This window comes from Nuphar pumila, chromosome 8 (genome assembly GCF_984573655.1).
Source record: "Nuphar pumila chromosome 8, dmNupPumi1.hap1.1, whole genome shotgun sequence".
Classification (NCBI taxonomy): Eukaryota; Viridiplantae; Streptophyta; class Magnoliopsida; order Nymphaeales; family Nymphaeaceae; genus Nuphar; species Nuphar pumila.
Window position 1 is genome coordinate 101122189 of NC_143256.1, and position 14619 is coordinate 101136807.

General features: G+C 37.6%; 1 protein-coding gene across 1 annotated transcript; it reads right to left on the minus strand.

Annotated features, from left to right (window-relative positions):
- Positions 1-2415: 2415 nt before the first annotated feature.
- LOC149830067 (protein NDL1-like) lies at positions 2416-11671 on the minus strand. The gene is made up of 11 exons (XM_090016294.1): positions 11558-11671; positions 8835-8934; positions 8356-8453; positions 8136-8224; positions 7904-7964; positions 7703-7789; positions 6637-6714; positions 6485-6541; positions 6339-6394; positions 3708-3843; positions 2416-3053 (listed from the first exon to the last, which is right to left on the minus strand). The coding sequence occupies exons 1-11, from the start codon at positions 11615-11617 to the stop codon at positions 2838-2840; spliced, it is 1038 nt and encodes a 345-aa protein (XP_089872420.1). The 5' UTR covers positions 11618-11671; the 3' UTR covers positions 2416-2837.
- Between the last annotated feature and the right edge of the window lie 2948 nt (positions 11672-14619).

The following is a 14619-nucleotide window of genomic DNA, read 5'->3' on the forward strand; positions in this document are numbered from 1 at the left end:
AAACCCCTAATCAAATCAACTACAAAAAACATAAATATATCATAAAACCTTAAAATACAAGAAAATAATGCATAAATAAAGTAACCAAAAAAAAAACTAATCTACTAGAAAAATAAACCAAAAAACCTAAACTACAAGAAAAACAAACCATAAATAAACAAAAATCCTTAAACTATAAGAAAAAAAACAAAAAAAACTTAAACTACAAGAAAAATAAACCACAAAATTAAACATAAAAAATCCTAATTCAAACCCTAATTAAAGAAATTCAAAGAAAAACAACCTTAATCAAATACAAGAAAACCCTTAATGAAATAGACTATAAAAAGCCTTAATTAAAGAAATTTGATTCAAAACCTAATCAAAGAAAAAAAAACTTTATTCAAAACTCTAATAAAAGCCCTAATCAAAAAGAGAAGAAGAAGAGAGAGAGAGAAGCTGAAGAAAGAAGAAAAGGGAGAAGGAGAAAAAAGAAAAGAAAGAAGAGAGAGAGAGAGGAACAATGAAGGAAATGAAAGAAAAGAGAGAGAGAGAGAGACAAAGAGACCTTTCATCTCCGGTCATCGATTTTCATTGGATGGTTGGAGAGAGAGAGAGAGAGAGAGAGAGAGAGAGAGAGAGAGAGAGAGAGAGAGAGAGAGATGGGGATGGGGATGGGGATGGGGATGGGAGGGGTAGGAGCAGAGACAGGAGGGGGCAAAATGAGAGGGCGTCAGGGGTACCCCTCGATTCCCGTTCATTTTTTTTATTACATTGTTCGTCCTATCCCTGTTCTTTTAGTAATAGGGGATGGGGTCGAACGAAAATAATGGTGGAAATGGACACAACGGATGCGTTCCTCGGGTCCACCTCATCCAATATTTGATGAGCCCTGCATCCTGCGCGGCCGCAGCATCCCATGGAACACACCATCAAACATACCGTTAAGGTACAACCTACTGTTTTGGCTTTTATACAACAAAAGCCATCTATTGTAATATATAGCAAGCTTGATTGGGGTTTAATCAAGCTCACTTGCTCAATCAAGTTTAACTCGTTTTTAAATAGTTGAGCTCAGACTTGGTTTGTTTATTCTCTCAGATGAGGCCACACCGAGCATAAATAAAACTATCTTGGGCTTGTGCACCCTCACCAATCTAATTATATAAGGTGTTATTAGGGTGTAACTAGGCGACAGGATATCTCAAACCGATTATACCCAACTCGAAACGATATTGGTGGACCTCTGGGTTTGGGTCGAGTCCAAAATATAGACTCATCGTGAAAACGGGTCGGCTCTTTGGTATTGTAAAAGAAACCCCAATCCAAATAGACCTGACCTGATTATGTACCAAGACCCAAATGGTTCTCCATATTTTAAAACCTACTTGAACCCGCTTTGTACCCGAACTGATTATACACTTAAACCGACTCGTATCCGAGCCCGCTTCATACTCGATCTATTTGAAAGTTTTTAATCAGTACATATTTTATCTTCAATTAAACATTTAAAGATATTGATAAACTTAGAATTAATATGCATTACATTTTAGTAATCTAAACTTTAACTCATTTTTTCATATACTTTCTATTGCCCTTCTTGTCGTGGAAATTGGCAGATTGAATTGAATTCCAGAACAATACTTGAAAACCCATTCAATTTGATACTTTTTTCAATATGACATATCATTGTTTTTTTTAACTTAAAATATTTGGTTAGCATGAATATATTCTTTTTACATTCAGATTTTGACGTTATTTAGAATAGTTATTAAACTTCTATTTTGTTAACATATAATCTTATTAATAAACAATTGATTCCATTAATTTATATATTTTATATTGACGGGTAGTTAGATCAAGAATACCGATCATATCAAGATCTGAGCTGAAACTCGAACCAGTTAAGACCCAAACTGGTTAAACTATATGGCTCTACTTTTTATAACCATACCCAGGCCCAAACCCGACCCCAATCAAAATGGGTTTACTAAAGACCCAACCCAATTATACCCAAACTCGTTAACCTATATGGGTTCACAGTTTCTAGCTGTACCCAAACCCGAATTAGATTGGGTTGGTCTTTTAAACCCGATTGAGAATCGTGTCTGATAAGTACCGAACCAAATACGACCCGCTACACCCCTAGGTGTTATGCTATGCACCCCTAGGTGTTGTGCTATGCGAGGATCTGACTTTGGACAATTTAATCTAACATCATCTTTTTTATAAACTATGGAAGGTTAAACTTCAGGTCACGGACTTAATTAAGGAAAATCATTAGGTAAATAATGCCAATTTGCGCCCCTGTTTTTTGTAGTTTGCCTCCTTTAAATGGGCGGGGAAAAACTGCATCATTGGTTACAAGAAAACTTTTACAGATTCAAACGATTGATTGGAGGAAAACCCAATTAGAAGAACAGCCTGGCTATAGACTACAGACGAAAAAGCCATGTATAGGCCATTTTATTGCTTGCTTCTGTCACTCAGGGTAGATACTTTACCTGTATCCTAGGAAAAAAAGTGGGTCCCACTTAACATGGCACAATTGGTAACAACTTCAGCTAGGATCAGACACCCATACAGCCAAGTATGAAAGCCTGGCTCAGATTCAGACCCAACTGGACTAAACTGCCCCAAAAATGGTGACCCTCAGCTACCAAGAAGAAACTCGGATTGATCTCCCCAAACACCCCTCTCTTTCCCTTATTATAATCAGAAGTCATAAATGATACAGACAGCTCGGCTTATGACTACAAATGAATTGGAGTATAAACTTGCCCTCTCCCTATCTACACCAAAGAATCCTTCTGCCTTAATATAAGAATCCAGCTGATGATAAGCACCAATGTACACTACTAGACGGAGACGCGGGTCTTTATTGGCTTCAGCTTCAGCCCCAGGCTTTCCGGTGATAGCAGCTCCGGTGAGATGCACGACGGGCTCAAAGGGCTCCTTGGACTGCTAGAGAAGTGACATTGACGGTACACACCATAGCCCATCAAGAAATACTCCAAGGGAATCAGCATGGCATGCGGTTGCTCCTCTGTCACCATTGACCCACAGGCTTGCACCTGCCCCCCACCAAATCAAACATCATTTATGTTTTCCCTCAGCCAAAGTAAAAGCGAAATTGGGTACACCAAGAACACTTACAGAAAAAACCAGAGAAAAAACAACCAAATGTTACAGAGAAACTCTAAATTCGAAATGAATGAGGACAAATCAAAGTGTAAAATGCATTTGCTAAGCGGGAACTTTCATGGGTTAAACTTGAATTGAGGTATGATCAAGGGATGGACGAGCCCCGGAAATGCGTAAACATGTTCTGCATGTTGTCCTGGTTCTACTCCATCTGTGAAGAAACCAGGTAGCAGCAAAAACATCACCTGGTCCTCCCATGACCAACGTAAGCTAGCATGGGCATGCTAAAACTCTACTTCCAATTAAAATTGGCTTCTTACAAGACACCCGAATCCAAAGAAGTTTCAAGGTCAAAACCATATTCGAATGACTAAAGAGCTCATCTACCGCCCTTTGAATATCCTTCACATTAAATATGAACGTAAAAGGGCTCACTGACAATGCACGTGAAGTGAAGAAATCCCAACACCCACATTCATTACTCAAGATACAAGCATTAACACTTTATTTGAGTCATTTTCCATGGATGCAACCATGTGCGTGGACATGCAGAAATTTATCTTAAGAGGAAAGAGATCCCATACCTCAACAAGTGCCGTGTATTTCCTGTCCATTTTGGAGGTCATGTAGAGGGCCTCGGAATGGAATGGAGAATTCTCACCCACAAATATCAGTGTCCGACATTTAAGTTTCTTCAATCCTTCTGTTATGTCATGCCTCCTGCATGAATGAAAACAAAACATAGACCCAAAATTCTCATGAATTTGCTCCACAAGCAATCTCTCTCTCTCTCTCTCTCTCTGTATATATATATATATATATATATATATATATATATATATATATATATATATATATATATATATATATATATATGTGTGTGTGTGTGTGTGTGTGTGTGTGTGTGTGTGTGTGTTTTACATGGAATATAGTTGCAATAATAAGTTTGTATGTACAAACTTAGCAAATCTCTTTTTTCTCTTTTTTTGGTGCTTTTCTTCTGCAAATTCAAACCTATAGATGTGATCTATATAGTCCATTTAATAGGGATTGGTGTTTGAATCACTGGATTCCGACATGTGCATGATTTTCGACCGATGCAAAAATCAATGGTCACAAATGCACCATAATTTGTCAACATAAAAAAATTGTATTATATATAATATATGCAGTGTATATATATATATATATATATATATATATATATTCTTATTCCGGTAAATAACTAAAAAAATTCTCTCTGACAGTGGACCAGGTCAAGGCCTGCCCACCAACCTATTGGGCCTAAAAGTTGGGAACCGAACCCAGATGTAGAATGGCCTTGGAATAAAAACCATACTTTCAACCCACCAAGCCGAGCCCACTCTCGAAACTTAATTTAGCAATTGACAAATACTACCAGAAAGACCATCCTAACCTAGCACAAGCAAGTCCAGGTCACAGCACCTTTGCACTCAAATCTGAAGAGCACCATCTTCAATTGACATGAGACAGGTGTAGAATGAGCTGTCTAGAAACCAAAATCCAAGTTTTCTAGCCTTATCACCTGCATGTTGGGGTGTCAACTAGACTCAGAAGCCTTACCTGGCAGGTCCAGACTCTTATAACCCAGGAAAAATGGATCCAAAGCAGGTCCAAGACTCTAGTTCATACGACAAGTTTTCATGGCATAACCACATGCAAGGGGTGAAATGTGAAAGCTAGATAGTAGAGACATGCTGTCTTAATCGAAGGCCAAGCCCCAAAAACTTACAGTTGGAATTTTCCAGGAGGGGAAAGAAATTGAGATGAAAAGGACGAGCACATGCAATGATCATAAAAGCCGATTTTCATATCCCCACAAGCAGCACATGGTCAAATATTGATTTATCCCAATTAGATCACATACAAAAATTCCATGGACCACAAAAACTTCCTTTCCACACAACTTTGAAAAAGCATGTTCCATAAATCAAGATTGAACAAACTAACATACATTGGAGGGCCCCCTGGCAGAAAAGATTGTCCTAGAAAAAGTTAAACTCTATTCACAAAGAGAAGGTGATATCACTCTTGGCCTATTCAACAAAGGGACCCACCCAAGTTGGAAACATGAGAATATGGACATGTCCACTACAGCTTTCCAGCTAGGCCAAACTGTCAGCATTTTACGGCTCCATTCCGCAGATTGTTCCTATACACATTTCCTTAAAGGTTCAACCTACCAACTCATGCATGTCCTAATAACTCTACTTTGACTAGCACTAAAAAGGTCATTCTGATATTTTGAAAAGAACCGCGTTACAAATAGAGTTAAAACAACAGCATAGATACATGTACACCATAGATCTAATGCACATTACAGAGGATCATAATGGCATAACATGGCTTTCTACCATTGAACACCTATGATGGTACACCAATTAAAAATTTTGATGTTTAGATAAGCAAATCAGAACAAACCCTTTATGAAACAAAACTAACCTAAATCTAGACTAAAAGTAATATCTTAAAAAAAATAACATTGATAAAGATGATCTAGACCAGCAAACAAACAAAACTATAGCTCTTTCACAATTCAGTAGCTCAAGCAGCAGATCTGTAAATGTTAAAAATACAAAATAAAATAGTAAAGAATTAAAATAAATGAAAAAATGTCAATCAGCTGAAGCTGGACACAGCTCAGCCTAAGCAAATAGAAGGCTCACGACAGGTCTCAACCAAGCCAGTCAAGTTAGATTCAGGATCATACAGAATCATTGGCAATCAAACACGAAGACAACTGAGGAAGCTATGTTACATGGATATGGATGCGGGAACGGGATACAATATGGATACACTTAGTACAATATGATAATTTTCAAAAATTAGGCCAAGTGACACTGACATACACACACATAGATGTATATATGTGTGCATGCATATAAAACAATAGTTCTAAATCACTATAATTAGGAACATCAAATAATGAAACTAAGTTGAAATTGAAATGTAATGTAATTGATGACACCTTTTTAATTTAAAAAAAAAAATCTCAAAGAGTACAAAATAAGTAAAAGATCATGAAAGAAAATAGATAAAGATAATGACACAATGTTGACTGTCTAAAACTGGTTTGACTATGTCCATGAAGTGTTACATTGTGTCTGTGAAGTGTCGTGTTGTGCCATGATAGACATGGGATATGCATGCTGAGTGAAGTGTCCATATAACATAGAGAACAAGAATGTATATACCCGCTAATTGCTCCAAGAAATCGTGCAACATTTTCACTTTGTCTCTCATCCAGCAACTGCAGAGGAACCACAATAATCAGCAGGAATTCCTACTAAGATTTCTTGTGATTGTACCTTACAAAGAAAGACCAAGAAAAATTAATTACCCTTCGACATGCCAGCACAATGTCAGACTCAGCAACATTTACACCACCACGAACTTCCTGCAAAAGCAAGGGGAACTTCAGAAATAACCACAATACATCAAGAGATAAAGATCAGGAAATTCAGGATAATTTCAAATGCAAGTCGAGATTACCTTGCTGAAGTATCTCTGAAGCAAAAGCTCATTGAGGATACCACACATGCCATAGAAGTACATCAAATTTGACATAACCTGTCAATTCAATGGAAACAAGAATTCTGAACCAAATTCAACAGGAGGCTCAGTCTTGGGAGTCATCTCAATTGAAAAGGCAGGGAGACAAAACAAAAGAAGCTCGAAGATGACAATTTTACTAAAATACATCACAATTCAAAATACAAAATAAGTGAATTAACATTCCCAGTAATTTAAATAGAATCGATGCATAATATCAATGGAGATTGGTAATCAGCCAAGCAGCATGCCAAGTCCTTGTACACCAGCTATTAAGTTGAATAATTTCATTGGTAAAACCTGCCTTAGTGTTATTACTTTAGATGCAGATCAAACAAGAAACTCTAATAAATTACAGGTTGGTAAGTTAGGTATCTATTGACTGAGACAACCCTAATATGCATCAACAGAGACAATTACTGACTCGGATTACTAGCAACAGCCTAAACAAAGTCCATCATCAGTTGAATTGCTATTTAGCAAATATAACCCATGTCACTTGATGTGGTTCCGGAAAGCTCGTCCAAGTCCAACACTAGCCAAAGCCTAACCAAGTTTATCCCCAATCCCCTGCATCTCTAACCTGAACTCAAGGTCAAATTGACCACCTATGTCACAGGGATTCGGCCAACAGGGTGCCGCACCCACGTCGACGTGACGTGACTAGGGTGCGGGTGCGGCACCCAGTGCGGTCAAGCCGACCCTGGGTCAATGCACCCAGGGTCATAAATGTCCAAATCTGGACTAAAAAAAATTTAATGTTAAAAATTAGTGTTACTGCTGTTAACTGTTAAAAATTACACACACACATATATATATATATAGAGAGAGAGACCCTCCCACACCCCCGAACCCAAGTTTTTTTAAAGTGCCGCATCGCCGCGCCCGCACCTATGTGACATAGTTGGCCACCCACCACCTGGCTCTTGCATCTATTAAACTATTGTTGCAATTGACAATACGAGAAACTAAAAAAGAAAAAGAGGGAAGAGGCAGAGCAAAGAACCTTGCTGCACAACCACTCTGTCCAAGAGGGTGCTTTGCACAGAGGGGAAACAAGTATTAGACCAAGAACACGCTCCCTGTACTTCATCTGCAGGAACATTAGAAGCCAAAACAAAAAACTTCCAAAATAAATAAAGAATAATATACAATTTAATATAAATCATAAAGTTCTAAACTAGCTTCCTCTAGGAAGTATACATACTGCAAATAAGGTAAGAATGTAGGCACCAGCTGTGACCCCCATGCATAGAACCGTGCTGAGCCTATTGCATGCAAGAGAAGCAATTTGTAAGAAAAAGCGTAACAAAATTGCATGCATTAAAAAAATGAAAATCTAACAATAAAAACTTTGAAACCGTGGCAGACCATCATCCAATCTAAAATGTTTTCTTTTCAAAATAAAATTGAAATGTGATAACAAATTTTCTATGTACCCGAAAAAGTCCAGAACTTCAGCAACCTGATCTGCTAAGTCATCAACAGAAGGAGTAGGGACCTCAGAAGAAATGGCAGCTGCTCCCAACTGCAGGAACTCTTAAAGAAAGAGGTGAATAATGTATTACAAGTACAATATTTCATGAAATACTCTTCCCATGTTCAGGAAGAAATAAGATAAAAAGGAAAGTTCAACATAATCAAAATCAAATCACGAACCTCATGTCCAGGAGGATCAATTTGGTAGATGCAAAAGTTGTGAAGCAGCAATGAAGTAGCTTCAGGGCAAAAGAATAATCCTTGGAAACATGACATATCTGTTTAATAAACCATAAAGAAGCGCTTTTCATTAATGAATAATAACATGTTTTGAAACCACCAATAGCATACAAATGTAAGCAACAAACAGAAGTCAATTATAATTCACATAACTGATTAAAACATTCCCGGGGCATTTTAATGCACCTTATCATGCAAATGTCCAACTCCTGTACACAACAGAAGTATACCAGAACACAAGGAATACCTTTTGTATTTGTAAAATCAGTAAAACAATTGCATAAAAAATATCAAACTAGACTATCTTGACTATGTGAAGAAAGGGTAACCCTATGATCATATCATCATAACCAAAAAGATACATTAAAAATAGTGGTGGCATCATCATGTATAAGACAGTTAGACCTTTAATCACTTACGATTCAAAGCAATATCAGGGTATGTGATAAGTGCTGGCTTATCTATATCTCCAAATACCGATACAGAAACAGGGCCGCGGCTCGTCCGTAAAATATGTTCCTGAAAAAATCATCATCCAACTACTCAGCCTTCACATGGAAGAGAAGTGACGAGTAATATAACAACAGGTCAAGAGATCAATTTAAACACACTAAAATGGGATATCAGTATATCACATTCGACTTGTACCAAGCCACCAAAACTTCCATATAAAAAAAAGTTCTAAATATAGAATGCAGGCTCCCATCTAGAACAGTAGAAGAATATCTCAAAAGAAAACGCTAAGGAGATCTCATAAACTGACAGCACCATTAATGCATGTGATTTTGGAACAGCAGAGAAAAAGTTAAAAGATATGATAGAAATTAAACCATTTTGAATAAGAGAAAAAAAAAAGAAAAAGAAGCATCTCATACATCAAGTATCATATCTTGATATATTGCTTAATTTTAAGATCATGAAATGGACTAGATGTCACTTACAACCATAAAAACCTGCCAGACTTCAAAATAAATATACAAACCAACTTAACGGGATTTTCATCTCTTCAGCTAAAAAGAAATAAATCAGAAAATAAAATAATCATAGAAAATAACATTTGAAAAGAAAGTTAGACAATTACAAAAGAAAATGACAAAAGGTGCAGATGTTCTGAAGATTATGATGCCGAAAAAGAACATGTCTTTTAAACTTTGAAACATAAAAGTGGAAAATCGAAGTCTATAGTTACAAACAGAATATTCAATGTTTTATATCCTATTCTTCTAAGAAGACATAATGCGAAGAGGTTACTAACCACAAGGGTGTCTCCAGAGAGTTTGAAAGTGTAAAGAGAGAGAGAGAGAGTTCTCATACCAACATTTCCAGTGACAGTAAAATTGCACAAGAAAAGCAAATCATAGAAGAATCCCAAGATTCTTCCAACAAGGGAAAAAATTATAACAATTCCTTCTATGGAACATTGTTACTACAAATACAGAGCAGAATGAAGAATCATCAATATCAATTCTTAGGAAGCCTAATTTTATATAGGATTCAGATAACCATCATACAGAAGTCCTATGTCACATGGACTCTTCTAACAGGGCACCGCACCCGCGCCCAGGTGGGTGCGACACTTGGACACAGCTTCCTTTGTGTTAGGTGAAGTCAACCACATTGAGGTCCATTTCTATCCAAAAGTAGATTCAGTTAACCCTAATCAAGTCCATTTTTATCTATATTATATATATAAATACATAAATGCACACAAATACACATAGTGTTAACTTAAAACTGTTAAAAATTATATATATATATATATATATATATACTCCCCGCACCCCCGCACCCAAGTTTTTTTAAAGTGCCGCATCACCGCATCCGCACCCGTACCTGTACCCGCATCCGCACCTATGTGACATAGCAGAAGTCTATAGTTGCAGACAGAATATTCAATGTCTTAAATCCTATTCTTCTCAGAAGACATGATGTGAAGGGGTTCTTAACAACATCAATGTATCATACTTCGTTCTATGGAAAAAAATTCTATAAATAAAGAGCAGAATGAAGAATCATCAATATGGATACTTAGGAAACCTAATTTTTCGTAGGATTCAGATAACCATCATCGGAAGTAGAGAAGCCTTAGGGTTCAAAATTCAAACAACAAATACATAAGATCAAATACCGATGCCCTAATCGAGTTGGAAAAGTATAAAACAGATTCCTAATTTTCAAAATCATTACGCAAGAAAAAATCACCAAGGTCTTAAATTTCATCATTTGAACCACCAAACACCTTAAGAAAAATAGTTGTCCCCAGCACAAAGGTATACAATGGGAGGATCGATCCGGGATTTGAAACTTGAAACTTCATTAAAAATCTAAATTAGTATCTCAGACAAAAAAAAATTAGAAATTCATTAAACAAGTAACCCATTAGCTCCCCGCCTCAAAGTAATTAACATAAATAAAGATAACAGTAACATTATCAACTAAACCGCAGAAAAAAACAAAATTTCTTTGAAACAAAAGAGATAATTTTCCTTAAAAAAACAACAATTTCGTCCTGCAGATCTCAATATTCCATTACTATGATTGATAAAAAAATACAAATAATACGCAGACGAGGTACTCAACAATATTGTTTCCAAGTCAACATATGCATTGTGATCTCCAATCAAAATATCAAAAACAAAAATAAGAAACGATAAAAAGACTAACATTGAGATTAAGATTCTGCAGTTCGTAGCTTCAAATTATAGGGAGAAAACAGAAATATATATTAAAAGACACGTTATCATTCACGTCCTCCGAAAACCTATCTCCTCTCTTCCAAATCCTACATATCTATGTAGAAGAAAACCTAAGAATCTTGCACCGAAAAATCATCCAAACGAAAAAAAAAAACTTCATGAACCGGAGCACAAAATCCCGAATTTCCATCGAAACAACAAATGCAAAAGCCGAAACTTATAAAAAAAGAGGCTTCTCATTGATCAAATTCTAAATAAAAGTATATAAAAATTGAAAAGTGCTCATCTTCAAAAAAATCACACGAAGTACCGAACTTCAATAACTCAAAAGCAGAAAATTTCTCATTCTTCACTGATTAGCCTCAAAAAACCACGCAATACACCGATTCCTGCCCGATAAAAACCAGAAAAATCACGGAAAAGAAAAGATTCAGGAAATGACGTACTTGTCCTCCCAACGGGATCCTCTCCACGTCGATCGAAACCGAGCCGCTGGAGTCTCCCATGGCCACGGCCCCCTCTCTCTCTCTCTCTCTCTTATTTTTTATTTTTTCCCCTCTTGCCAGAAACTCCGCCTCTCTCACCTTTTTATATACCCGGCGCTTCGCTCCCGCTTAACCCTTGTTTGACCATGGTTAACCCACCGACGCCTCGCAACCGGCTGCCGCTCCGTCCGTACGACCGGTTACCGGCAGTGGCGCGATCAACCGCGGCCTGGTTACCGGAGTTAAAACCTCATTAATTAGACGACGACGATTTTTTACCCTTACATTTATCTGAATGGCTATCATGCCCCTGGTAGTTAATGCCGTTAGGATTTCGGGTTTATTTAAGTAGACCTTGCGTTTTGACGTTTGTTTGAGCAAACGTGTAGCTCCTCCCAGCGGATCGGATCGGATCGGATCGACCCGAATCTGAGGGTTCAGCAGGGAATTGGATTTGGAGCAGGGGTTGGATCTAGTGATGTTAATGGATCTGGTTTGGGTCATATATCTGACAAAAAATGTATCCGATTAATCAGATTTAGTAAAGCAAGTAGAATCTGATTACTAGTCGCATTTGGATTCATTATACACTTTTATATTTGAATCTGAATCTGAATCTGAATCGTATAGATAATCCAACCCAATTATGGATTACATACAAAATACATCTGATTAGCTAATATCCTAATTCTGAATTATTCCCCTCCGTCTCCAAATCTGATTAGGTTAGATTCAATTAATTTGGGTTCAGTAATGCCTAGATCCAAAACTGAGTTTGACCGGTTACATGCTGGCCTGCTTGCAACTTGGACTGTTTCTCCTATGAAAGTACCAGATGACTCAAGCGGGTTGGAACGGGTCAGGAAGGCTATTATGATCTGGTCCAGTAGGGCAATGAATGGATTGGTTTTGTCATCCAAACCTGACTTTTGGTTATGGATCTTAAAAATATTCGAATCAGAGTCGGTCTTATATGGTTGGACTCTTTTCTGATTGGGTTTAGTATATTTTCGGATCTGTATTAGGACCCAAATCAAATATGATCCGTCTGTATGTTTTACATGCAAAATAGATGTTTTCAACCTATTCTTACCGGACCCAATAGTACCAAATATTGTTCAGGACAAAATTTAGGTCTCTTCCGTTGGATCTATTTCAGATTTATATTTGCACAGTGGAATTCATATTTGGATCAAAATGATCCAGACCGTTTCCAATCCATTTGAACCGCTGTGGTCCAGTCGCTTATGCTAGAATTGGTTTCAATTATCAAACCCAGAATTTTTTTTCTCTTACTTGATTAGACTAGGATCAGGTTTGACTGGACCCAATTTTTTCTTCTTTATTTCTTTGAGAGCAGATTGGATCACGATTGAATGAACCAGATCCAAGTTACACACACATGGTCGGTTGGATCCAGATGGATTTGGATTATATTATACATGCACAGAAAATAAGGCATTTTTGCCATGTTGTGGTTGGAGCACGGTGGATCCAAAACTGTTTAGATTCATCCTAGGAAATGGGCTTGGATCATGATCCAGATACATAAAGTTTGATCAGATTTGATTTAGGAGACCCAAGTCCACTTAGAGGATATGCACTTTGGATCCACAGTGCAGATCCATTTGCAAATTCTGACCTGGCTGTAACATTTACCGAGTCATCAGGTTCCATTCACAATTTGGGCCAAGGTGTTTTGGAACTCATTGAGCCAATGGGTAACTGGTCTACATTTGCCAACGCCAACCTCATTTTACTGAACTTAGATGCCACATATATATTTGGTTTAGAGAAAACTGAACTTTGTTAGACACCACATAGCAATCTATTTCAATATGTTTAGTGCATTCACAGAACACCAAGTCGGTTGCAATGTGAAGTGATGCCTGGAGGTTTAAAATGTTAAACTCCAAGATCCCTCAAGAGTAGGGGTGGCAAAACCTGACACGACCCGCCAACCCGCCTCTTAGGCGGGTTCGGGTTGGGCTTAAGCCAACCCGTTTAATAAACGGGTCGACCAGCCTAATCCGTTTATTAAACGGGTCGGGTTTGGGTTGGGGGTATGCCAACCCGGCTGACCCGTTTAATAAACGGGTTAGGCGGGCGGGTCAACCAGCTAACCTGTCTACCAACCCGACCCACCAACCTGACCTGCAAACCTGAGAACCCGTTTACCCGACCCAACTCATTTATTAAATGGGTTGGTGGGTCATGTCGGCTTACCCGTTTATTAAACGGGCGGGGTTCGTGTTTGCCACAACCGACCCATTTAATAAACAGGTGGGGTTCGGGTTGAGGTATGCTGACCCGCCAACCTGTCGGGTCAACCCGCCAACCCCTACTCAAGAGATAAGTAATTAATCCAACATGAAAAAAGTTAAAACTTCAATATATTAGATGGTTTTGCACCTAAATACCTAGCATAAATGAGAATGTCCAACGTATATAGAAAAATCCCTTTCTTAGAGCTGGCTACTACCATTGTGCCTGAAAAATAACTTTTAGTATTTCAAGATCTTTGATGTGAAATATTGAATTAAGAAAATCTTTCAAAATATTCATCTCATGTAGATCACATCTGGAGATGATTATATCATCTAGGTAGACAAGCACAAAAGTGCAACTAGTCTTTGAGATCTTAGAAAACAAGCAATCTACTTTGGATTGGGAAAAACCAAGTCCATGGCAATTAGAGAAATTGGAAAACCAGTTACGGGATGACTATTTAAGCTCATATATAGATTTGTTAAGTTTGCATATTTTGTGCTCCCCCATACATGAAAAACCTGGTGACAATTTCATGTAAATCCCCATGGAAGAATGAATTATTAACATAAAAGTTAGAAAATATGTCTGTTATAAATCATGGCTACAACAGGCAAACATCTAATTGTTACGAGTTTAGCAATTGGTGTGTGTGTGTGTGTGAATAAATCTGGATCCAGAACATGTTGAATTGGATCCTCATCAAACATGTCCATATGTTGGGATGGACCCACGAGCTGTGAGGGACTCTTACC